This window comes from Podarcis melisellensis, assembly GCF_964234715.1.
Source record: "Podarcis melisellensis genome assembly, chromosome: 12".
Classification (NCBI taxonomy): Eukaryota; Metazoa; Chordata; class Lepidosauria; order Squamata; family Lacertidae; genus Podarcis; species Podarcis melisellensis.
In genome coordinates, this window is record NC_138544.1 from 57,393,521 (window position 1) to 57,419,223 (window position 25,703).

The window sequence follows — 25,703 nt, forward strand, 5'->3', positions numbered from 1 at the left end:
TCTCACAGTCCATGGGACTCTCAAGAGTCTCCTCCAGCACCATCATTCAAAAGCATCCATTCTTTGGCGATCAGCCTTCTTGATTTTCCAGCTCTCTCTTCCATACATCACTACTGGGGAAACCATAGCTTTAACTATACGGGCCTTTGTCGGCAAGGTGATGTCATCCAGGGTAGCAGCCATCAATAGCTCTGTCCTCCATGAAGCTAAGATCCTTTGCAAAAAAGGAACATAGGAAGCTGCCTTATCTGAATTACAATTTGTAAAGCGCATAACGCTCTTCCAAATGGAAAAGAACAGTGCAGGATGAAAACATGGCAACAATTTTAGCCTTGTACTGGCCTTGGCCGAGTGAGTCAGCCTTAGGTGACAGACAGACACAACCCATAGATATAATTCTCACATGGGGCTGTAAGATTTGCACTGCCACAAGCATGGTGTCCCGAATGGGGAATTGTTTGCTTTCAAAAAACGTATAACCAGCTTTTGCAGTACGATTGACAGAGCTGGAACAAAGGACTTTCTGATGTAAAGCGTGGGAAAACACCGACTTTCTATAAACACAAAAATAAAGAGAAAATTGCTGCAAGGTAATGGGTAGGTGGCAGACCACCGCAGTGGATAGGAATAGAATGAGTAACAGTTGCTCAAGTAAACATGTTGAAAAAGGAGAGGGGTGGGTATGTTAAGTTGTAAAAGAGCATTGGGGGGGAAATCAATAAATCTGCAATGCAAAAAATTGGATATGAAGTCCTGAAAAACCTTATATGGAAGGTTCAGTGAGAAAAGATAGGAAGCCAATTTCATAAATGGTAACTTGCAGTGAGGTTGCTGTACTGTATTCGTTTGTGTATTCATTGAATTTATCTCTCGCCTTTTTCTCCAAGGAGCTCAGCGAGGCAGACATGATGCTTCTCCCGCTTCCTCCTTTAATCCCCCGATAACCCAGTGAAGCTGAGAGGCAGGGACTGGCCCAAGGTCACCCAGGGAGCTTCAGGGCCAAGTGGGGATTTGATCCCTGGGTCCGGGTCCAAAACTCTAACCACTACTGTGTGACAAAGTGGTGTCTATGTATTGTACCATCGATAAATATGGACAGGAAAAATTTGGGCATTCACTTTAATGACAATGACACAGTACTTAAAGCCTAGAGGAAAATGGATGATCAGGCAAACTCTTGACTATGCAGGAAACAGTTTTCCCCAAATCTTCCTTTTCTGCTGTTGTCATATTTTGGTTTTATCTTCTAAGGAAGTACACAAAATTATTAAACGTTACAGGCCAGAGGCAACTAAGTTGGTGCACTGGCAAGATCCAGCACTAGTGAATTGGGACTTCCCCCCCCCCGTGACTCCCCCAAAATGGTTTTGGGGGTCTGGAGAACCCCCAGGGCATATCATTCTGTTAGGTAAGCTGGAATGCTTACACCAACAGAACAAGAACATTGGATTTCTCCCCATTTCCCCCCTCTAATAGCATTTATATACTGCTTAGTATTTCAAAAGTGGTGCAAAAGGGTGGTGAAAAGATGAACATTAAGTTTGCCTAGTGGAGGAGTCTAAAATGATGTTAATGGGTCCAAGAATGGCAGCAGGGGATGCTAAATTCGGTCAGAAGATGTGATCCTGGTGCCAGGAAGCCATACTTCTGTGATGGAACTCCTACTTGGGGACTTCCCTTTTTTCTAGCCCACATAAGACCAGTCTGGATGAAAACATGACGTTTTCATCCCCCCAAAAGTTTGAGTTTCTGCTGAAATGAGGCTGCATTTTAATGTATTTTAATCTTGTTTTTTAAGTTGTATTTCAATCAATTGTTTTATATCTGGTGTTAGCCACTCTGAGCCCGATCTTGGCTGGGGAGAGCGGGGTATAAATAAAATGCATTATTATTGTTGTTGTTTAGTGGTTTCCGACTCCGCGACCCCATGGACCAGAGCACGCCAGGCACTCCCGTCTTCCACTGCCTCCCACAGTTTGGTCAAACTCATGCTGGTAGCTTCGAGAACACTGTCCCACCATCTCGTCCTCTGGCGTCCCCTTCTCCTTGTGCCCTCCATCTTTCCCAGCATCAGGGTCTTTTCCAGGGAGTCTTCTCTTCTCCTGAGGTGGCCAAAGTCTTGGAGCCTCAGCTTCAGGATCTGTCCTTCCAGTGAGCACTCAGGGCTGATTTCCTTCAGAATGGAGAGGTTTGATCTTCTGGCAGTCCATGGGACTCTCAAGCGTCTCCTCCAGCACCAGAATTCAAAAGCATCAATTCTTCGGCGATCAGCCTTCTTATTATAATCAAAACAAAACCAGTCTAGTAATTGATGCTTGCGTCTCTGATCTCTGCTCTGCACTGCTACAGTGCTGTGCTCCCCCATCTCTGCAGGACAATAAATGTGCCTGCAAAAGCCAAGAGGCTCCCTGACTTTTGGAACCCGGGCCCATCTGAGCAAGCAAGCAGCGCTTGGCCATCAGGCCTCGGGAACGGAAGCATTTCAGAACGAGATTAATGGGGTTGACAGATCAGAAGGCAGACATGTTTTCCAGGAATATTGTCGGCGTCTGCTGCATTGGAGCAAAAACAACCAAGCCATATGTGCAAACTACAGTGGCTGCAAAGGGAAAAAGAGCAGGCTGTGTGGCTAGGAAGACACAGGATTAGGTGGGAGGAAGCCAGGCTGCAGCCTTCCCCATAAGGCTATGCAATAGTCTTGCAGAGAGAGGTTGTGTTGTCGGGGTAGTTGCTTTTTGTTCCCCTTTCCATTCAAAGGAAATAATTTTATTATTTGTACCCAGCCCATCCGACTGGGTTTCCCCAGCGCCACTCATGGCAGCTTCCAGCATGTATAAAAAGATATCAAACATTACGTAATAGAACATTAAACAAAAATCTTTATATAGCTGCCTTGAATTGAGTTGGGCCCCAGTAGTGTCTACTCCAGGGATGGGAACCTGTGATCCTCCAGGTGATGGAATCGAAGAACTGTAGAGTTGGAAGGGAGTCTGAGGTTTACGGGGTAGAGGGCTACAATAACCTAGACGGCTCTAGCGGGTAGCTGCTTGCAACGCAGTTGCAGAGGCCCAATTTATTAGAAGCCACTGCTCTCCTATTTTCATGAGATGCAAACACGCCAGCCCCTGTTGGCATCCTCATTTAAATCTGGGATCTGCCACGGCTACAACTGAATCTTGTCATCTCAGGGCATGCATTAGCCTTAATCTAAGTGCACGTGACATGGTTGTAGCTCAGCTCTGCTAAGGAGTAATCTTGCTTTAGCCAGGATTTCAATCTGTAGATTTGGAACAGTAGTGACACATCCCACATGATCCGGTGCACAGGGGAATCATATAATTGTAGAGCTGGAAGGGACCTTGAGGGTCAATCTAGCCCAACCCCCTGCGATGCAGGAAACAGAGCTGAAGCATCCCTGACAGATGGCCATCCAGCCTCTGCTTAAAATCCTCCAAGGAAGGAGAGGCCACAACCTTCTGAGGGAGATGGTTCCACCGTTGAACAAAGATGGAGCTGTGCTGCATCTTTGTACTTCTGTCCTTCTGGTTTACCTTTTGATTCTTTGTCTGTGTCTTATATTTTCACTTTTGTTGTTCTAACAAATCAATAAAAAGTTTTTAAAAAGAAACCACGCTTGCTTCCATGTGACAGCCCTTGAGATATTTGAAGGTGACTATCATATCTATTAGGGACACGGGTGGCGCTGTGGGTTAAACCACAGAGCCTGGGACTTGCCAACCAGAAGGTTGGTGGTTCGAATCCCTGCAATGGGGTGAGCTCCCGTTGCTCGGTCCCTGCTCCTGCCAACCTAGCAGTTCGAAAGCACGTCCAAGTGCAAGTAGATAAATAGGTACAGCTCCGGCAGGAAGGTAAACGGCGTTTCCGTGTGCTGCTCTGGTTCGCCTGAAGCGCCTTAGTCATGCCTGCCACATGACCCAGAAGCTGTACCCCGGCTCCCTCGGCCAATAAAGCGAGATGATCACCACAACCCCACTTGGCCACGACTGGACCTAATGGTCAGGGGTCCCTTTACCTATCATATCTATTATCCAGGCTAAACATACCCAGCTCTTTCAACTGTTCCTCATAAGGCTTGGTTTCTAGACCCTTGACCCTTGGGTTGTTCTAGACCCTTGACCCTTGGTTTCTTGACCCTTGGGTTGCCTTTTTCTGCACACCTTACAGCTTGTCAATATATCAATAATGCTTTTGTGATACTACATAATAAAGCTTACCTTTTTAAACAGTCACCACCCAGGAAGTTAAGGTAAGGAGGCAATGTATCCAGCAGCTGAGCTGTTTGCAGGAAGCCCATTTAGCAAGTGGCAGCAGCCTCCCCTTGCTGTCAAAGACTTCAGCATTCGGCCATTGAGAAACCTACTATTTTGTACATTTCAATATCTGGAGTGCTCCTGTTGCAAGTTTCAGCCTCTTCCCCCTTTCCCAGGATACTCCATTCCATTTCCCTCCGCCTCGGTTTTCTTTCACAGCTGCCCGCATCCGCCAGCCCCAAGCTCACTGGGCATACTTAGTCCTCACCATGTTGTTTTATCGCCTCTCCCCGCCCAACCCAACATTTTTTGAACTTGTGGAAACTGTGTTTCCCGAGCTGCTGGCTGATACATCCAGCTTCTGCATGGGTTTTGGCTGCATGCGGAGTCCACACTTGGAATCAATTCACTAGTGATATGAAAAGCGATACAAACCCATCATTACAAAACTGTGCTGCTTTTTCCCCAAGCTGAGAAGATCTGTATATCACCAGTAACATGGCTCAAAATACATGAGGCCAGGGATAGCGATCTTAAAAAGAAAAAAAACCCTTGCTTTGGCCAATGCTCCAAAAACCACAAGCCAGTGGTGGATGTAATTATCCCTTATCTGCGACTCACTCTTGCTTCAGCTGATCCATGCAAATCGGCAGAGGGAGGTTAGCGCCTTCTCTCCTCTCACCAAATGATCAAGTGATGACCAAGGAGGGGACAGTTTGCATCCCTATCAGGAGGCTTTGGGTGGGGTGGTTTAGTTAACCTTCTATTGGAGGTAAGGGTGAGCCAGGGTTAGCAATCCCTGCATAGCCTCGGACGAGAACTTTAAAAATAACTTTCAGTGCACGAGAATGCATATTTGGGCTAGTCTACCACCAGTGAGGTCAAAAATTTTAACTGGGCTTTGGTGGGGGAACCTGTCATGAAAAGCAGAATATCCAACCCCCTTTAGAAGCTTTCTATGCAGTGCCAGAGGCTGTGTGTCGTCCCCACAGATGCCAGCCCTTACGACTGGAGGGGCACGCGAGTGAGTGCAGATGGCACCAGGCAGATGGTCAAGAGTCCACCCTAAGGCACACCTTGGGGTTATGAGCCTAGAGCAGAACAATCACCATGCTTCATGGGGCTGCCGCAAGTTTCGTTTGCTTTCAAGGTCACCTTGATCTCTTTGCTGACCATAGTAAATTCATTCCGGATGCATTCTCACATGAACCAGCTGTTACAAGGCAGCCGCTTTGAAGACAGACTTCTCCCAGAGCAACCTCTCATCATAAAATGCTAATGCCAATCTTGGGGGGGGGGGGGACACAATTATTGTTGCTCATCTCATCAAAACAGCATGATGAGGACGCAATAGGGAGCAGCAGGAGCATTGAGGACAACCCACTGGTTGCAGAAATACTCAAGACAATTAACATAAACCCCACCACCATAACCCTGTAAGTCTGTCCATGCTCAGCTACCACAAAATTGTTCAGCCTGGACACTGAGATCCAGCGCCGAGGGCCTTCTGGCGGTTCCCTCATTGCGAGAAGTGAGGCTACAGGGAACCAGACAGAGGGCCTTCTCGGTGGTGGCACCCGCCCTGTGGAACGTCCTCCCATCAGATGTCAAAGAGATAAAGAATTACCTGACATTCAGAAGACATCTTAAGGCAGCCCTGTTCAGGGAAGTTTTTAATATGTAATGCTGTACTGTTTTTAACACTGATTGGGAGCCGCCCAGAGTGGCTGGGGAAACTCAGCCAGATGGGCGGGGTATAAATAATAAATTATTATTATTATTTGGCTTGCTCCACTTGCCCCCAAGATTAGCGAAATTCTCACCAGGATTGGGGCAGCGGGAGGAAGTATAGCCTAGAAGGGTAGAGATAATTGCCTGTTCTGTCGCTTACTGACAACATTGGTGACTTTTGCTCATCTCTATAGATTCACATTTGCTTCCAGGCCTGTTAAGGATGGCAGTCTATAGGCCTTTACAGCACAGGGGTGAGGAACCCGTGATCATCCAGATTCTGTAGGACTCCAGTTCCCATCTGCCTCAGCAAGCATGCCTAATGGTCAGGGCTGATGGGAGCTAGAGCCCAGGAACATGTGGGAGGGTCACAGGTCCCCAACATGTGGCTTAAAGGTAAAGGGACCCCTGACAGTTAAGTCCAGTCATGAACGACTCGGGGGTTGCGGCACTCATCTCGCTTTACTGGCCAAGGGAGCTGGCGTACAGCTTCCGGGTCATGTGGCCAGCATGACTAAGCCGCTTCTGGTGAACCAGAGCAGTGCACGGAAACGCCATTTACCTTCCCACCAGAGTGGTACCTATTTATCTACTTGCACTTTGATTTGCCTTCAAACTGCTAGGTTGGCAGGAGCTGGGATTGAGCAACGGGAGCTCACCCCATCGCAGGGATTCGAAGCGCCAACCTTCCAATCAGCAAGCCTTAGGCAAGGCTCAGTGGTTTACACCACAGCGCCACCCGCGTCCCTACAGGTGGCTTAGCATTACGCTAATCAACTACTAGATGAGCAAAGATGATAGTGGTGGCGGTGATGCCATTTTACCAAAGGCACCGCGAACTCTCCATCAAGGGAGAAGGGGCATTTAGGAGTCTCTTTCCAAGGTGCAAAACTACAATTCCCCAAGCACAGAAACTCCCCTTCGCACAACCAAAGGGGCAAGCAGGGCCACACCGTGACCCCCAACCGCCTACACATTAGGATCCTGCATGATCTAACCCTGAGGCTGCACAGGCTGGTCTTCTACAATAACTGGGTTGGAGGATGCAGCATCCTAGAATTGCAGCATTGGAAGGGACCACAGGGGTCATCTAGTCCAACCCCCTGCAATGCAGGAATTTTTTGCCCAACGTGGGGCTCAAACCCACAACCCTGAGATTAAGAGACTCATGCTCTACCGCATGAGCTATTCTCCATATGGAAGTGGCTCTGCAGCACATTTACTTCGACAGAGGCACCAGGAGATATATTCTGACACTTAAAGAAACTGCTAGTTTAATTGTCTTGATATACCTTTAAAAAAACCCAAGCTCTGTTATTCTATATGTAAGCCACTTTGGATATGCAGAAACTGGCATTAATGTCAGTGTCAGGCTGGGTACCACTTTATGGTGTGTGAGGCAAAACAAGACGACTTTTAATGTTTGAAGCAGCCAATCAGAGGCCAGGGTTTGCAAGCCATTATCCCATGCTAGATATCATATGCCACAGCTCACTCAGAAGCAACGCCACATTTGCCTGTGAGCACCTTCAGTGTCCTTTTGTTTGGGAAGAGAGATGGAGGCGCACTGGAGAGGGGAAAAACACGAACCCACGCAGCAGCCTCTGACCGAGAAGATTTCAGTGGAAACCAGGAAGCGTAATCATTAATAGATGAAAGCTACCATACAATTTTAAATAGGAAGCAGAAGAGTCGAGTACAGCAGCTTAGCTGCTATGCTGAAACTGGAGCGACACACACACACACACACACACACACACACACACAGAGAGAGAGAGAGAGAGAGAGAGAGAGAGAGAGAGAGAGAGAGAGAGAGACAGACCATGAACTATTGAGTAGTCCTGTGTAAAATGTAAGAGCCACACCATGCGTGATGGAGCAACCTTAGTGCTGTCAATTCAGGTTTCCAATGCTTCCTGCATCACTGCACTTCCAACACACAGAGAATTGCTTGATCTTTATCTCATTCTGCATCTGACTAATGAAATCAAAGAGCTAAAGAAGAGGCCTGCATGTTATACTCCTCCTTTCTTCCGACACTGTGCAACAGTCGAGGTTCTCATTTTAGACATCCTTACAGAATTTATTAAGTTAAAAAAAAAGGTAGAAGTTTAAACCCTCTGTCAACAACACGCATCACAGATTGCCCTGAACAAATCACCTTCTGTAAATACAGGAACCATGGTGAACAGTCACAAGGCCACTGCGAGAAGGAATAATGAACAAGGGTACAACTCCTTTTCTAGCCCACAGAGCTGAAACACAAGATTTTTAGAGATTGGAACAGCAGCACCACCAAGTGGGAACTTGGACGCATACAGCATAGACCCATAGCATCACCGGAAATGGAAGCATCAACCAGCTCCTTAGGGGGAACTGTTAGTAGTCTTTTGCCTTTAAACAGATTAACCAATTAAGTAATTGCAGCATGCCATCTCTTTCAAAATACCACAGCTTCTCTTGAACAGATGAAAATTCTTCTGTTAGATTATCTTTAAACAACTGGCCAATGTCAGAACTGGCAAATGTAGAGTCAAAATCACCCTCTGCTCAGATTTCATATGAGCAGATGGAACTGTAGTATTTAGCACTACCCACAAACTTTCAAGAAGCCATTTGAGAGCACATTGGCCTGATCCCAATCGCAGCAGAAGTATAGAAGTCTCCATCTGAGTAGGACTCCCTCTAAAAGATCCTGCCTAAGAGGCAATAAGGACCAGTCAAGGCTTACTGAACAAGAACTCAGCAGGCGTTCAGCTCTGGGCTCGGTGCCCCTGGCATCTCTTCCCCCTCACTTTTAAGTCATCTCCACCCGCAAAATTAAACACACATGGTATGGAAAGGCAAATCATTAAAAGGGGAAGGTTCAATGTACCGACAAGCTGAAGTTTGCACAACGTGCTCCAGCAAACCCAAAGTAGGACCTTCGCCTTCTACCACCCACCAGCCCCTCCTAAATCCACATGCAAATCAGAAAACAATTTACTTAAAACTGTTCAACGGAGCCCAGGGGAATGCAAAACAAGCTACTGCTCTTCAGGAAGATGTAAATAAAGTTGTGATTTAATCCCACCAAAACGACATGCAGATTTTGTACGCTCTTATCAGGTGTTTTTGACAGGCCTCCCTCCTTAGACCATATTGAGTACCAGTTGCTCTAAAGGCAAAAGAAACAGAGCTTGTGCATTGGGCATTTTATTTCCCGAGGCCACAGAAGTAGGTGGTTTCAGCCAAGGCCCTTATTAGGACCAGTGTCGTTTAAAATGTCCCCGTCGCCCTTCAAAAAAGTCACAATACATTAAAAAGCACACTGTTTTTCCTACCCTTAAATGAATTATGTGCAAATGTCAAATTAAAAAGACAAACAGCAACTTGAACAAACAATACATATCCAAATACCAGGAAGTGTGCTTTGGGGAGTGGAATAAACACTTTTGGGAATGTTCACAGGAAGCAGCCAGCAAGGAAACAGTAGAATGGTCTGGCAGACCGCTGGTCCCTGGTGCAGAAAGGCAAAAGCCTGGACTTCCGCTACGGCAATTCACCCCATTTAAGCACCACCTCTGGTCGAAGGCGGCAGCCTTCCTCCACACTGAATGGGAGGACTGGCTTGCATTGAAGTGAGCCTCCTAATCCCGCCCTGTTCGGAGGTACCTGCTGATCACCTGCACAGAGGCCAAATAACAGCAGAGTAAACAAACTAGGGGGTGGTATTTTAGATCTGATGCAGAGACGGAATTGCATCACAGCATATTTGAGCATATGGAACAACATTACCAAAAACCAAACATCTGCACAAATATGAAGCAGAAAACATCCCAGCCTCATGGTTGAGTTTAGCCACTGACTGATTTCTTATGATGTTTGAAGGCTTGTTTCATAGACCAAAACACAATTACGGCAAAGTATAGCTTGCAATACTACTTCCCCCTAAAAAACACTTGTTCTCCCCCTAATGTTTAGAAGTAAGCTGGCTTGTAATACTTTCTGGCCAGGCACAACATAGTCTCTGAGTTACTCCAGCTCCTTCTGCCCCCAAGATTTACACTGGTAACTGGAGCAATTTAAAGCAGCTCAGAATTTGTTTTGGCCAACACTCCTCAAACAGCCGTGTAACTTACACACTTAAAAGAGGAAAGCCATTGATTCCTCACTGGGCAGATGAAGACTCACTGCCATCGGACCTCCCAGCCCTCTTCCAATAAGGCAAGAGGGAGTGATTTGGGAGCAAAATTCTTTAAAAAGGGTTAGCAAACCTCTGTTGGGGACAGATGGAGGAAGGATAAACACACAGCATGATCTATCCAGGCCAGATTTACCTTCTATGTCAGCTTTTGCCCACCTGGTGCCCACCAGATGTTCTGAACTGTAACAGCCACCTGTCCCAGCCTGAAGCATGCCACAATCACAGCCGAGCACACAGGGTGTGTGACTGTATATATGCAGGGACGGCAGTTTGCATTTGAACACTGACAAGCTGTTTTGGCACCAGGTCACTCCAGGCGCTGCACATGTAAAATGTCCCACCTACGCATTAAAAAGCAACTAAGTTTAAGGTGACAACAAGGTCCAAGAATAAGTTAGAACATGATAAAACAGCTTCCTCCTTGGCAGCAGATAAATACTTCATTACAGGAAGCCTATGCAAGTTCCACAAAAATACTTCCAACACCCCTCCTCCACATGGTAAGAGAATGCTGGCAGTATCAGAGCTGCAGCTCAGAGGATGGGGTCAGGTCTCAAAAAAAACCCCTCCCTGCTCATTGCCCCTTGTACAAAATTAGGGCCATGACACAACCCAGGAAGCCCAGTCACAGGTAACTTAGCTTCATCCGGCTGTACTAACATAAAAAGGCACAATTTGTAAAATCGACATTAAAATCTCATGATCGACACTCTGCTCGGCAGTTATATGCTACCCTGATTCCCGTATACACACTGTTTAAATGGACTGTCTTCAGAAGCATACGGGGAAACCCTGGATTCACGGACAGAACGCAAACGCTTGAAGAGTTCATGCCTGCAATATGGCAGTCCAAGGACTCCGCTTGGTCTTGGGTGAAATGATTCAGTAGACAGTGAAGCAAAGCCCATGCAAGGAGTGAACAATTCCTGCGAGGCACATGGAAAAGTTAATGTGTCCCCTCTTTCACCCACAGGGCAGGCAGGCAGGCTAAATCTGGCTGTCCTTCTTGCGGCTCTCAGAGCTTCTTCAGACGACTGTAGTGTTCCCTTTTGCTCTTCTCACCAGCCCAGGTCCTGCTCTTCGTGCGACATTTGCGCAGGTCTTCCTTGAAGTCTTCGTGGTGCATCGGGCGATAGGCTTGGGGCTCACAGTAGCTCTGAAAGGAAAAAGGGGATTATGCAAGACCCATAAAATCTCTGGGGCTATTTGTGATTCATTGACAGCCCTTGTATAAATGTATTCCGCACCGATCTCCGGGGTGCTGAAGTCCTACTTAGCATCCATTTCTGTCACCTAAAAAAGCAATCACTTTTCCTTTCTCCCTAGGTTGACACAGGAGGTGGGAAATCAAGAAGCACTCAATCCAACTATTTTATATAGAGTTCATAACCCTGGTTTTCCTAGCACAGAACTGCCTTTCACCCTGTACAAAGAACACCTGCACACAGCAACAGCTAGGTTGTTAAATTCCCACCTAGCCATTAAGTGAATTGTCTGGGGTTTGGGGACAGTCACTCTCTCTCACACACAACGTTTTGTGGATAGAGAGAGAAACCATCTACACCACCTTGAGCTTCAGGAAGGAAGGTCACAGTACTCATGCAATAAAGACGTAAGGAAGAGAAACGGAAGCAGAGTAAAATGACACTGACCTTGCATTTTAAGAAGAAATCCTTGTATCCTCCCTTTAGAACATATAGTTCAGGATAATGCAGAGTGGGGTAGCTGTTGCCAAGTCGGTCTCTCTCCCTCACAAATCGACACCTGTAACAGATGGGAAAGAGCCTCAAAACCCTCCATAAGTGATATATGTGTTGGTTATACGCAGTTTAGTAGCGCTGCAGAGAGCTTGCTGGGGAGACCATGCATAACAAGGAACTCAAAAATAACTTTAAGAAGGTTTTAATAACAAAACAAAAACTCCTTTTACAGTAAAAATAACAACAACAAACATGACCCAACCACCAACCAATCCCCCAGGGTAATGGGAGAGCTAGGTGCTGCTCCTTATATACTATGCCCAAATCCTGACACAGCTTAATTAACACAACCTAGCAGCACCTGCTATGTTTCACAGCTGTAAGACGGGGTCTTGTTATTTGCCCTGGCCCTTAAAGACATACACAACTTGTGAAACAAGAATGAACCTTCGCATTTTACAGTGACCATTCAACAATACGTGGATGTCATTTCTAACAGGAGGGGGAATTGTGACGCCAAGCATCAAAATGCTGTGTGAAAGACAATTATTAAAGAAACGCTTGGAGCGCACAGGAATGCACCAGGGCCTGCTTCTTAAAACCCTTCCATTCCTGTACCCGCCTAGTCTCATTATCTTCCTGGGCTATCAATTCTCACCTACACTATTAAGTATCAATTATTGCCCATCCAATCGCGTCTGCACGTAACACCACAAGTCCTCCAAGTTCCCAACCTATGCAATGGGGAGCATTCGTGTACTCACATCCGCGGGGCCCGCTCTGAAGAGAACTCGCAGTGGAAAATGATGATGACTCGTTTGCCGTCCGATGACACAATGGGCTTCTTCAGCAAAAAGTCCTCCACGTCCTCTTCCATGTGAAGGTTTACAGCACCCTGAGAAGGAAGAGACACTAGTGAGAGAAGGCAGGTCGACTGCGGGTTGTGTGTGTGTTATGGCACAGCACCCAACAGGACATGTGGCCCCCCAAACTGCATTAAAACAGTATCCATATTCACTCAAGATCTGTCACGATAACTTAGTCTTAGAAGATGAAAAGGGCAGGCATGTCCAAAGTCCGTTTCGGGGGCTCAATCTGGCCCACCAGTCGGTTTAATCTGGCCCCTGTGGCAGTTTATTTCCTGGGGGGAAATCCTAAACTTTGGTCAGCCCTTACGGCCCTTCACTTCATCAAATCTAATGTGGCCAATCTTCCCCTCCCTAGCCCAAGTTATAAATAGAAGAAGAAGAAGAAGAAGAAGAAGAAGAAGAAGAAGAAGAAGAAGAAGAAGAAGAAGAGTAGTAGTAGTAGTAGTAGTAGTAGTAGTAGTAGTAGTTTGGATTTGATATCCCGCCTTTCACTCCCCTTCAGGAGTCTCAAAGCGGCTAACATTCTCCTTTCCCTTCCTTCCCCACAACAAACACTCTGTGAGGTGAGTGGGGCTGAGAGACTGCAGAGAAGTGTGACTGGCCCAAGGTCACCCAGCAGCTGCATGTGGAGGAGCGGAGACGCGAACCCGGCTCCCCAGATTACAAGACTACCGCTCTTAACCACTACACCACACTGGCTCTCAATAGGACGTCTGGAAGCAGAGGACACCAAACAGAAGCTTCGTAATATGCTATTCAGTTTTCTCCAGCATCATTGCATCCTCTTAGACGTCACTACAATGGCTCTGTATAAAAGCAGTGACTTTTTGTTCAGCCTCCCACCAGAAAGCAAAACGTTCTTTTGGAAGCTGAACGTCCGACAGGGCTTCCATGGCTTCCAATTGGCTCAAAAGCCACACTTTGGAAGTCAAACATTTCGGAAGTCGAACAAACTTCTGGAATGGATTCTGTTCAACTTCCAAGGTAAGACTGTAAATCTTCTGTCCCCTGACTTGATCTCTCTCCCCTGCCCTGCCATAAAGACACCTTCCTCCCCTGTTTTAGGAAAATCAGCCAAGGGGATCTTTCCCTGCAAAGGAGGCCTAAAAATCCTTACCTTTGAAGTGAGTGTTGAAACTTAGTCAGAAGTGACAATGCCTAATATTTGGGATATGCCTAGCTTTGGGATAAGGGACGTGGGTGGCACTGTGGGTTAAACCACAAAGCCTAGGACTTGCTGATCAGAAGGCCGGCGGTTCGAATCCCCGCGACGGGGTGAGCTCCCGTTGCTCAGTCCCAGCTCCTGCCCACCTAGCAGTTCAAAAGCACATCAAAGTGCAAGTAGATAAAAAGGTACCGCTCCGGAGGGAAGGTAAAAGGCGTTTCCGTGCGCTGCTCTGGTTCGCCAGAAGCGACTAAGTCATGCTGGCCACATGACCCGGAAGCTGTACGCCGGCTCCCTCAGCCAATAAAGCAAGATGAGCGTCGCAACCCCAGAGTCGGCCACGACTGGACCTAATGGTCAGGGGTCCCTTTACCTTTACTAGCTTTGAGATTCACTCTAATGTTTTTCTGCTTATGCCCAAATTAATCAGGATGCCAGTCTTAAGCAGGTGCCTCTGAACTCCCTCCATACCTTGATGTGGCCTCCTTCATATTCATAGGGATATCGACAGTCAATTATCACGCACTCCTTAATGAAGTTTGAAAACTTGCCATTCAACACGTCAACAATCTGGAGGGGAGGAAAAGGTCAAGCATTAGACCTCGGGGACGTTGCCCCATTACTTAAAAAAAATAAATACTTGTTTTAACTGACAGAACTGTCTAGCTGCGTAGACAAATACCCCACCCCTCTGCCTTCTCTGGACTCCACAGGTGGCCTGCAGACAAACTACCGGTAAGTTTGCAATCCATGTGAAGCAAACATTTATTTTTGTGAGAAGAGCCTGTGCTGCTTACCATTTCTGGGTCAATATACTTCAGATCTTGATGCTTCCCGTCTACAGTATGGAAAAGGTAACCCTAAGGTGAGGAAAGCAGAACACATGAGTGTGCTGCACTTGTCTCACGCAAGCCACAGAATGTCAAAAGAGGAAAGGTCATCAGCATTACCTTTGAAAAATCTCCAATAAGATCCCTTGCGTCATTGTCCAAAATGCTCTCTATTTCCGTTGAGTTTTCAAACAACGAGTTTTGGTCAATTAGCACCAGGCTCTAAAGGAACAAGGGGAAAGCAGATGTGAGATGATGGAAGACCAAGTTCATGTAAAGCTTGCAGCGATCGAAGCATCCTTCCCACAACTGCTTTTGCTTATGCTTATGCTAGAAAGGTTTGCAGAACCTCAAGGATGAAGAGTGTAAAAGCAATTAGGAAGAGAGGGTGGAGGAGAGTGTGTTGAAAGACTGCATTGAGAAAGAGAGGAATGAAGTACAGAAGGAGGCTCTTGGGAGACCAGTTCCTCTGAAGGGGTGGGTTTGGTGAGAAGGGAACTTTGGAACCCCTGGATTAAGGGGGAAAGTGTGGGAAGTACGGGGAGAAGCAGTGGCAGTTTTCTATGATTCCAAAGGTATGCTAGAAAGAACAAGCAGAAAGGATGGGAAGGACTTGAAACTAGAGTTAGGTAAACCTCAAAACATCAGTATTGCCTTACCTAAGAGAATCACAAAGGAATACAAGGAACTCCATGGAAAGATAGAAAGTCAGAAGGAAAAGGAAATAAGCTGGAATTTTAAGAAACACATTAAGGGCCTTCCCTCAGACCCCCAAGTCACCCCTGTACCTGCTTGGTTGGCAACCAAATCCCTTAGGATTTTTGCATTTGTTCCCATCTGCACATTAAGCCCCTTTCCTCCTCAAGATTTAGAAGAGTGCCTGCTGATCAGGGGTTCCCACCCCCTTCAGAGAACAGCACACCTCTCACAACCAGTACCAAAGGCAAACAGGCTTTGCTTGAAGTTAAGAGTCCAATATGAACACAAACAAATTGAGCAGGCTGCAGTCAGTATATGGTGCTCAGCCACCAACCGTTAGTTCTTCAGAAGATGCCTTGCAGACGTTTCTTTTCCTCTTGATGAAATATGGAGAGTTCTCTTCTGGGGATCGCCCCGTTCTCTTCAGGGCAGCTTTGGCCATGCTGTATGGTTCGCTTTCCATGCCCAGCAACCTGCACTGCTTATTCTGCACAAAAACCAAAGCAGCATTAGGACTGCCAGGGAGCCAAAGGTAAAGGGACCCCCTGACCATTAGGTCCAGTCGTGGCCGGCTCTGGGGTTGCGGCGCTCATCTCGCTTTATTGGCCGAGGGAGCCGGCATACAGCTTCCGGGTCATGTGGCCAGCATGACTAAGCCAGTCCTGGCAAACCAGAGCAGCACACGGAAATGCTGTTTACCTTCCCGCCGACGTGGTACCTATTTATCTACTTGCACTTTGACGTGCTTTCGAACTGCTAGGTGGGCGGGAGCAGGGACCGAGCAACGGGAGCTCACCCCGTCGCGGGGATTTGAAGCGACGACCTTCTGATCGGCAAGTCCTAGGCTCTGTGGTTTAACCCACAGTGCCACCCGCGTCCCTGCCAGGCAGCCAAAGGCATCAACAAAAAACAACCGACCACACGTAATTACTTATACGTCATCCACCCACTTTGAAAATGCTGAAGGAACAGCTGCCTCCATTGCAGGAGCAAGGCAACATTTCCCACCACAGTTGAGCTCCCTGCCAAGATAAGGCACCAAGTGGAATCCAAAAGGACTGGCATGGCCGTGGAAGTGGAAGAGAGCTCTACTTGCATCTTGGCCAGAACACACAACCACACACTTCAGCAAAGAAACACAAGCTCCAAAGCCACAGATAGACAACTGTGGAGTAGATTGTCATATGCTTGAACGTATTCAAGAGAAACAGCACTAAAAGCGAACCCCTCTTGAATATCAGAAAATAAGCTCCACTGAAAGCAACAAAGGGTTTTAAATGCACTATTCAGGCTCCATGAAGACTAAAATGGCCAACTTACATGGGCATCTTCCCCTTTCTTCATGACTAGAGGAGCTGTCCAAAGGCTGGCCACGTCAGAGGGCATCTCACCATCGTTCTAAAATAAAATTAAAAGGTCAGTTACTAAGCAGGGAAAACAACATTGGTAGCAAGTGAAATGGTGACTCTTCTTGGACAGGAGGGACTTTGCCACTTATCAAGATTAAATTAAATTATTGTCGTAAGTTATATGTGGAGTGCATTTGCAGACTACTCAGAAATGTCCACTGGACCAAAATAGAGTGCTGAGTTTGCTGTGTGGGTCAAATTTCAATGAATACATCACACCCAACTTGCAAAATGTGCATGGGGCTTCAGTGTTGTTTCCTAGAGTTGTCAGAAGTGCTGGTATTCATCTTTAAGTTCTGAGACAGGGTAGGGGTAAGAAATTCCCCCAATGTTGTTGGGACTCAAAATCTCTTCATCCGCAGTCAGCATGGCCATTGGTCAGCACTGAAGTAAGTGGAAGCTTAGTAACACATGGTGGGCCAAAAGTCGCTGGCCTAAACTATTTGCAGTATTGTTCCCTCCCATTTTGAGTTTGCTTTCCCACAAATGTGCTTCAAAAGCCCTTCTCTGTGTTCCACCTGCTCCTGTGGTGAAAAGGGTCTGACTAAGGATACACTTTTCCTGTGGCACAACATCTTTGGAATTTCCTTCCCCTGGTAGGCTATTTGGTATCATCACTTTTTGCATTTACGCAGCAAGGCAAGAGCCTTTTAGCTCTGTTTAATAATGTGTTACTGTTGAAAGCTGCTTTGAACTCATCTGCTGGAAACCCAACCAACCAATGAATTACTAAAAAAAAAAAAAAAAAGAGGTTACTGCTCAAGTCCTCTTATCTCCATATTTTCACCCAAAATAGGCAAACCAAGGAATTTGAAAAAGCCTACTTATATCAGTTATCAAGTGCAGTAACTACAGTACTAGTCATCTTTAGACAGGCTGAAAATGGCTGTACCCAACACAAACCACCTAGCTGGGGAACTTTTAGTTTTTAAAGTACCATATTTTTCGCCCTATAGGACGGACTTTCCCCCCTCCAAAAATGAAGGGAAAATGTGTGTGCGTCCTATGGGGCGAATGCAGGCTTTCGCTGAAGTCAGGAGAGCCCCACAAGGTCGGGGGACAGCTAGGAGGTGGAACGCCGCCATCCCGCTTTCTCCCGATGTGGTTTGGAGGCTGACGGCGGGGAGATGCGTGCTTCTCCCCGCTGCCTGCCCCGCAAGCTCGGGGGACAGCTGGGAGGCGCAGCGTGTCTTCCCACTGTCCCCGGACCTGGTCTGCAGGCAGGCGGCGGGGAGAAGAGCGCTTCTCCCCGCTGCCGGCCCCACAAGCACCTGGGGGGGAAATAATTTTTTTTTCTTTATTTCCCCCAAAAAAACCGTGGTGCTTCCTATGGGCCGGTGCGTCCTATGGGGCGAAAAATACGGTATTTAATACAGAGGTGTCTTCATCATCACTTACGCAGACATCTGGACCATCCATTATCTCCAAGAATCCATCATCATCGTCATCATCTTCCTCAGTTTCTGAGGCCCCTCGAGATAGCGGCCTCAGAAATGCCGGACTGAAGCTTTCTTGATAGTTGTCAGCTTTTCCACTATGGAACTAAAACAAATGATATTTTATTGGTTGACATGCATTCAGTCTTCCCTCATAGGATTATGGCTTCACTTTGAGGCGAAGATCAGGAGAGGAATAAAGAGACAGGGCATTCTCCTGGCTTGCTTGGGTAGCTCTCATCTAGAATCACAACTCTGTAAACCCAAATACACTAAATGCATAGATCCAACGACTTAAAAATCAGCTTTATCTGCTTGCAAAATCAAGATGCAGAAAGATGTGGCCTCCTACAATCAGATCGGCTGTCCTCATGGCATGCAAATAATGAAGACTCGCTTGGTTTGTGTACCTCCAAGTTGTCCTCTTCAGCACATTGTCTCATTCCGTGCAGTTTGTTCGAAACTGCAGGCGTACAAAGAGCTGAGCTTACAATCTGGCACCTGATGCGGAAGCATGGTTTTTTTTTTCAAATCTTGATTTCTAACAGTATTTCTGCCTTTTGAGACTCTCCTGCCATTTCTGACAGAGTTGGTCCCAGGTTTGGGCATAGTAGTTAGCACCACAACATTCTGGGACAGGAAGCTCTTTCTCAAGGCTGAACACAGAGACTACACTAGTAGTACATACCAAAAGTGTTGAGGCGGGCTCCTGCCTCAACGGTTCATCTTCAAGGGAAGAGGTACGCAGACAGGTACGAGAAGCTGGCTTTGTTGGCTTTTTGAATTCAAATGGTTCCTTAGGGAAAGGAAACAAGACAGCCATTTTACCAATTCATTAGGGCTCAAAAGGTCAGGAAATAAATCTGTAGTTCTAGAGCCTTTGGTCTAGAGTCCTGCGGCGTTCAAGAGAAATCTAATCTCGATCAGCTCTTTTGTTCTGCCACACCCAGTCTTTCTGTAACCTTTTTCGCCCCCACTCATCTTCCTATAATGAAATTAAAGTTCATAGCAGAGACCTGATATGCATCTCGGGTGGAACACCTAAGCAAAGCTTAAAATGTATTCACATTTATTTTATTTTTTTTATAAATATTTATTAAGATTTTTTGAGTACAAAAACATAAATAGTAAACAACTTTACTTATATAACATACTTTCTTCACTTCTTTGGACTCCCTCACGTCACCCACTCCCACTTACATTGTAGAAAAGTTTATCCAAGCAAATTATCATCTTGTTTACAATCTTATATCCGCTCCTTTAAATACAGTCTAACAGTTCTCCATCATAGAGTTTATACTCATTTATCATCAAATTTCAAATCTAAGTTAGTGGAGGAAAAATGTATTCACATTTAAATGAAGAACCACATGCAGCTATTTATCAAGGCTCTAAATTCTCCATGAATACATCAGTGCAATGAAAAGCTGTCTTGCCTAAAAGGTATCGCCCATTCAGGCAAAGAAAAATTACCACCACCCTGGGACAAACAGCATCAGATTCAAACACAAAAACTAATTGGGGCCCTTCTCCAGCAACCTTAGGAAGGAAACAGAAGGAGCAAAATGGCTGAAGCAATTCAGTATGATTTTTCAACACACTGGCTGAAGTTACTCTTATCCCACGGAAAGTGCTCCTGTAAATAGCCAAATGAATACTCTACCAATAACATTCCATCAAGTATTTCACATCTAGGATTTTACAACAGCAAAAAGCACTTAAGCTGGAACACAGTGCCTGCAGCAACACTCATTTACAACTCTAACCCTGTTACACTTCCCTCTTACATATGGAGGTCAGTTCCAGCCCTTGGGGGCCATCTTCCCCAGATTAGGAACTTAATGAAATAAACTTACATTCTCTTTGTTCTCCTCAGGGCCACATCCCTGGAAGACATCACAAGTGAGCAAATCTAAGTGGCTCCTCTTCAGAGCAGGACTGCATCCCAAAAGGCTCTGCTGCAAAGGTGGGAGAAGCAAATGCAGTGTCAGGTTCCAGCTCTCCTCTTTTGTCATGAGGAGCAACCAACAGAACAGCAGGACCCAATTCAATTAAAAAAACATAAAAATCTGGGCATGTGACAGTAGCTATGGACCACAGCATGCTAGCTGAAAAAGAAAACAGGGAAGGATTTGAATTGGGAGGTGGGCAGAGCTGGCTAGGACCCGGAACAAGAGCCAGAGATGTAGGGAAGAAGGATTTCTAAAATTGAACATTTCTCAGGGCTTTGTTTTTCCACAGGGGGGAAAAATAAATCACTATTTTTATGCATTTGTTGTTTCATAAAATTCATCATTTAAAATTAGTGGGTGCCAATACAATATTAAGCAAACTTGGGAGTTTCAAACTGTAATTTTTTTCAGGTGATCATGCCTAAGGATGGGAGAGAGTACATACATACTTTACATTGGCTCCCAGTGTGTTTCTGAGCACAATTTAAAGTGTTGGTGCTGACTTTTAAAGCCCTAAATGGCCTCGGCCCAGTATACCTGAAGGAGCATCTCCACCCTCATTGTTCAGCCAGGACACTGAGGTCCAGCTCCGAGGGTCTTCAGGCAGTTCCCACGCTGCAAGAAGTTAAGCTACAGGGAACCAGGCAGAGGGCCTTCTCGGTAGTGGCGCCCACCCTGTGGAATGCTCTCCCATCAGACAAAAAAGATGAGTATATAACATTTAAGAAACACCTGAAAGCAGCCCTGTATAGGGAAGCTTTTTAAGGTTCAATGTTTTATTATGTTTTTATATATACTGGAAGCTATTTTGGCTGGAGCAACCCAGTCAGATAGGTGGGATACAAATAATAATAATTACTATTATTAATAATAATCAGTCATTAAATTAGGTGTGTGCAAAATTAAACCAAAACTACACTAAGAATCCAGCTCTGTGTAAGATATTAAAATCCCTTAATGTCAACATTGGGATTTCCAGGAGCCTGACAGACAACATGCAAGACTTTTCAAGCTTTATTAATTAAGTTTACATAATCTGACAGTTCTGCATAGTGTGAAATTCAGCTGAGAAAGGGACAAAGGAAGGTTTCCTTCCTAAGCTTCACTTACCGGGAGGGAGTGCATTCTTCGCATGGGCACTCTAAAACTGCAGGAACAAAAAGATGCACATGCCTTAATATAGATTTACATGTTAAATTTCAACATCCAAGCTAAAATAATAGACTACCTAGTAATGACTCATTTAGCTAAAATAATATCACACTGACAGTGACCCAACATTCTGGCAAGCGTGACATGTTCCCGAGTGTGAGAGTGCATAAACATCCCTCTCCTGTGCCTTGGTGAGTGAGTACTAAAGTCTAAGAATGAGACATTCCCATAAACATTGTGCCAGGAAACAGAGGGGAACCTATCATACAGCCTTAGCTACAGAGCTACAACCAAGAACGTTTTACACCAGTCCTGCTAATTTGAAGTACCAGGGTTCTGAAATAGTCAAGTCAATACTCTCACACCTTCCAAATGCATTTTTTGCTTAACACAAGCTGCTCCAAAGCAGACTCTTTGAGGATGCCCTGAACCAGTTTCATACAAAACCCCAAGCAAAAAAAACACCCCAGTGTATTTCTACATACATTTCATCAAGGTTTTTCATGCCGAGCTGGGTAGGAGAATCCATACAGCAACCTGTGAAAGAAATAATCTTACAACTTGCACAGATTTTTGTAGAAAGTGACAAAACATGCAGACAAAGATATTAGGTCAGTACTGTTCCCATTACATAAATGGACTGCTGACATATTGAAGCTTACTGTTCACATATAACAGCCATCTTATGGTTTGGCTGCTCATACTAAGTCTTGGATCGTAGTATTCCCCTTTCTCCCAATCAGAAAAACAATGATGTTACATCTCAACTGAGTAATCAATCACTGTTAGAACTGGGCTTCCAGTCCTGATCTGTAGGCCATCATTGCCCTGGCTCAGGGAAATTATGGTGGAATCAAACCAGGAAATCATACATGTTTATATGTTTTGTTTGTCTATGTATTGTGTGTTGTTTTGTTTTTAATATGTGTTGAAAACCAATAAAAAATTATATATTAAAAAAAAATGGCAAGAAAAAAAACCCAAACAAACCAGGAAATCAAGGAAAGAACTGGGAGTGCTGGTTTACAACATGCTCCCAATCCTCCAAATCATTTGGATAAGAAAGTTACATTTGGACCAATCAATTAAGCTCCTAGCTCAGATGCTAGTTGAACTTCCCAACTAAAACTACAGAGAAATTTATTGTCAAGCCCAGCGGGTTTTGGATTATATGGGAGCATATTCACCTAGTGCTTTTCCAGCTGCACTGGCTCCCGGTGGAGTACAGGGTCAGATTTAAAGTGCTGCGTAAAGCCCTTCACGGCCTAGGACCCTTGTACCTAAGGGACTGCCTCTCCTGGTATGCCCCATGGAGGACCTTAAGGTCCATAAATAGCAACACCCTAGAGCAGTGTTTCCCAACCGGTGTTCCGCGGCACACTAGTGTGCCGCGAGACGTTGCCTGGTGTGCCGTGGGAGGGAGGCGGGCACTTTCTCGTTCGCGCCCTGCAGCGAGAAGGGCAGCGCGGCGCCGCAGAAGAGGCCCAGGAGGCAGCAGGCGCCCAGCGCGCACCCGAGTCCCGCCCAGCTCGCCATGTCCGCCCGCAGCATTGGCGACCTGAGCCAGGCTCCGCGCGCGACGCCCGTCTTATGGCGCGCGCCTCTGCCGAACGCTCAGCCCCGGCGCCGAGCGGCTTAGCAACGCCGTCCAATCAGGGTGCATCTCGGCTGGGCGGCCGCGGCATTCTGGGAAATGTAGTCCTCGGGCAGCAGCGGCATTCTGAGAAGGCGCGCTTCTTCGCCGCTGCGCCTTTTCTTCCTCATTCCTTCTTTGCTGGCAACGCAAAAAGAGGTGGAGGAGGAAGAGCTGCTGGAAATGCCTGCGTGGGCATTGGTGCGCGCAGGAGATTTAGGCCGGGTGGGGTTGTTAGAGTCAAGATTATATTTTGTTTATGTCCATCTTGCTGTTCGTGATACTAAACTACTCTTTATAGATCTCGTTATAACTTGTGTGGGGATTGCTTAATTTCGTTGTGGGCGCTTTGATACGGTTTCTTATGAGTGCATTTGGGTAATTATGTAAATATTGCCATGTCGTAAGCCGCCTCGAGCATGGTTTTTAACTATGGAAACAGCATGCAAATGACGATGATATCTAGGGAGGTTTCAAAGGCTTTGTAAGCAAAGTGAAGGAAAGAAATCCAGATGTGATTGTTACGCATTGTTTTTTGCACCATGAGGCCCTCGTAGCCAAGACTTTACCAGCAGACCTAGTTCATGTGTTTGATGATGTTGTGCGCATGGTAAACAGGCCCAGGTTGCGCACTGAATAAAGTATTTTATAATTTTTCATATTTCTGTTTACTTACTATTTCATAATAAAGTAATTATAAAATACTATCTTTGTGTTTGATTCCTATTAAAGAGAGTTACTTTATATATAGTCAATATAGGCACAGAGTTAATTTTTTAAACATTTTCTAATGGTGGTGTGCCTCAAGATTTTTTTCATGAAACAAGTGTGCCTTTGCCCAAAAAAGGTTGGGAAACACTGCCCTAGAGGTCCCGGGCCCTAAGGAAGTCAGATTAGCCTCAGCCAGAGCCTTCTCAACACTGACTCCGGCCTGGTGGAACGCTCCGTCTCATGAGACCAGGGCCCTGCAGGATCTGATTTCTTTCCGCAGGGCCTGTAAGAGTTGTTCCACCTGGCCTTTGGCTTAGAATCAATTTGATTCCCTCCCCCTTTTTATTTTTCCTTTCTCCTACTGTGAAGAGGCTGCATCCTAATGTTTTAATGTTGTATTTTAATCTTGTTTTTTTAAATTGTATTTTAATCAATTTGTTTTATTATTGGTTGTTAGCCGCCCTGAGCCCGGTCTTGGCTGGGGAGGGCGGGGTATAAATAAAAAATATTATTATTATGGCTGAAGGCAGACAAACCTGAATCTGTAGATTCAGAAGACGACGTCCTTTGCAGATTGACATTCTTTTCTTCCGACGTTTGTACACAATTTTCACTTGAGCTGCAAATAATCAGATACACTATTGTTACATCACACATCATTGTGAAGAAGTCTTCTCAGGGCAACCAAACGGAACATAATGCCACTTTACATAAACACAAACGGAAGTCCATAAATAAAAAATGCAGAATCAAAGTGGTTCCATGCCGAGATCAGTTACTTAAGAAAACCAGGGTGGCAAAGTGGCTATGATAACTGGAAATGCTAGCATTCAAATTCCCACTCAGCTCACTGGGTGACCCTGGGCTATGTCACTGTGCCAGCCTAATCTACCTCAAAGGCTGAGAGAGAAAAATGGAGCGAGTTGGGAGTGGAAGCATGGAAACCACCTGGAACTCGCTGGAGAAATGGTGTAATATTAGCGTATCAAGTAAATAAAACAGCCAAATAATAACCAATTATTATTCTATCCAATTCTAAAGGAGGACGGGGCTCAAAGTGGTATAGTGCTCAAGAGTGTTGGGCCAGGGTTCAATTCTCCACTGAACTATGAAGCTCACGTTGGGCCAGTCGCGCTCTCTCAGCTTAACCTGCCTCAGCTTAACCGTGCTCTCTCAGCTTAACCTGTGTGTTCAGATTAAGGGGAAAATAGAGAAATAGAGACCTGGCGAGGAGAACCATGTACGCCACCTTGCCCTGCTTCAGAGGAAGAGCGCGGCATAATAAGTAATAATAATAATAATAATAATAATAATTAATAATAATAATAATAAACAGGCCTATTTGGATTATATACTTAGTAGTAGTAATAATAATAATAGTAAACAGCCCTATTTGGATTATATACTTAATAATAATAATAATAATAATAATAATAATAATAATAAAAAACAGTCCTATTTGGATTATATACTTAGTCCCACCAAGGCAGCTCAATGGATAGACGAAGCAGCTTCTAGAGCCAGGTGTGCGCCGTCGCCGAACTCCAACTCCCATCAGCCCCAGCGAGCGTGGCCGACGGCAAAGCATGATGGGAGTTGGAGTTCTGCGGCGTCTGGCGGGACAAAGGCCCCCCAACACGCCACAGCGAGGCGTGAGGCGCCGAAGTCGAGGGCGGCCGCCTGCCTTACCCGCCGCAGCCCAGGCTCCTCCGGCGGTCGGCGGCGCGAGCGAGGCCGGCGGGTTCGGGGAGGCCTCCGAGACCCTGGGGAGCGGGGCAGCGCGGCTGGTCCTGCAGGAGGAGGCGGCGGCGGTGAGAGAGCCTCGGCGGGGCAAGGCCGCCGGGCTCCATGAGGCGAGGCTGAGGGGAGTCAGTCGGTCCGGCGGCAGCGGGGACCCCCTGCTTCTTGCCGCCTCAGCGCTGTGAGGCGGAATGAGCCTCGCCGTCGACGTCGCCTCGG

The 25,703-nt window shown here is 46.1% G+C and overlaps 1 protein-coding gene and 1 long non-coding RNA gene across 2 annotated transcripts; one reads left to right on the plus strand and one right to left on the minus strand.

Annotated features, from left to right (window-relative positions):
* Positions 1-10,399: 10,399 nt before the first annotated feature.
* On the minus strand, positions 10,400-25,629 carry CDC25A (cell division cycle 25A). Its single transcript, XM_081882506.1, has 15 exons — positions 25,434-25,629; positions 24,281-24,363; positions 21,886-21,937; positions 21,359-21,395; positions 20,153-20,254; positions 18,985-19,092; positions 18,259-18,402; positions 16,772-16,849; positions 15,786-15,938; positions 14,873-14,974; positions 14,720-14,782; positions 14,394-14,492; positions 12,653-12,783; positions 11,841-11,952; positions 10,400-11,344 (listed from the first exon to the last, which is right to left on the minus strand). Exons 1-15 carry the CDS (start codon positions 25,592-25,594, stop codon positions 11,204-11,206), a joined length of 1,566 nt encoding a protein of 521 aa, XP_081738632.1. The 5' UTR covers positions 25,595-25,629; the 3' UTR covers positions 10,400-11,203.
* Positions 13,329-20,276, plus strand: LOC309353481. The gene is made up of 2 exons (XR_014161896.1): positions 13,329-13,741; positions 20,173-20,276. It is a non-coding gene; the product is annotated as an uncharacterized lncRNA (long non-coding RNA).
* Positions 25,630-25,703: the final 74 nt, after the last annotated feature.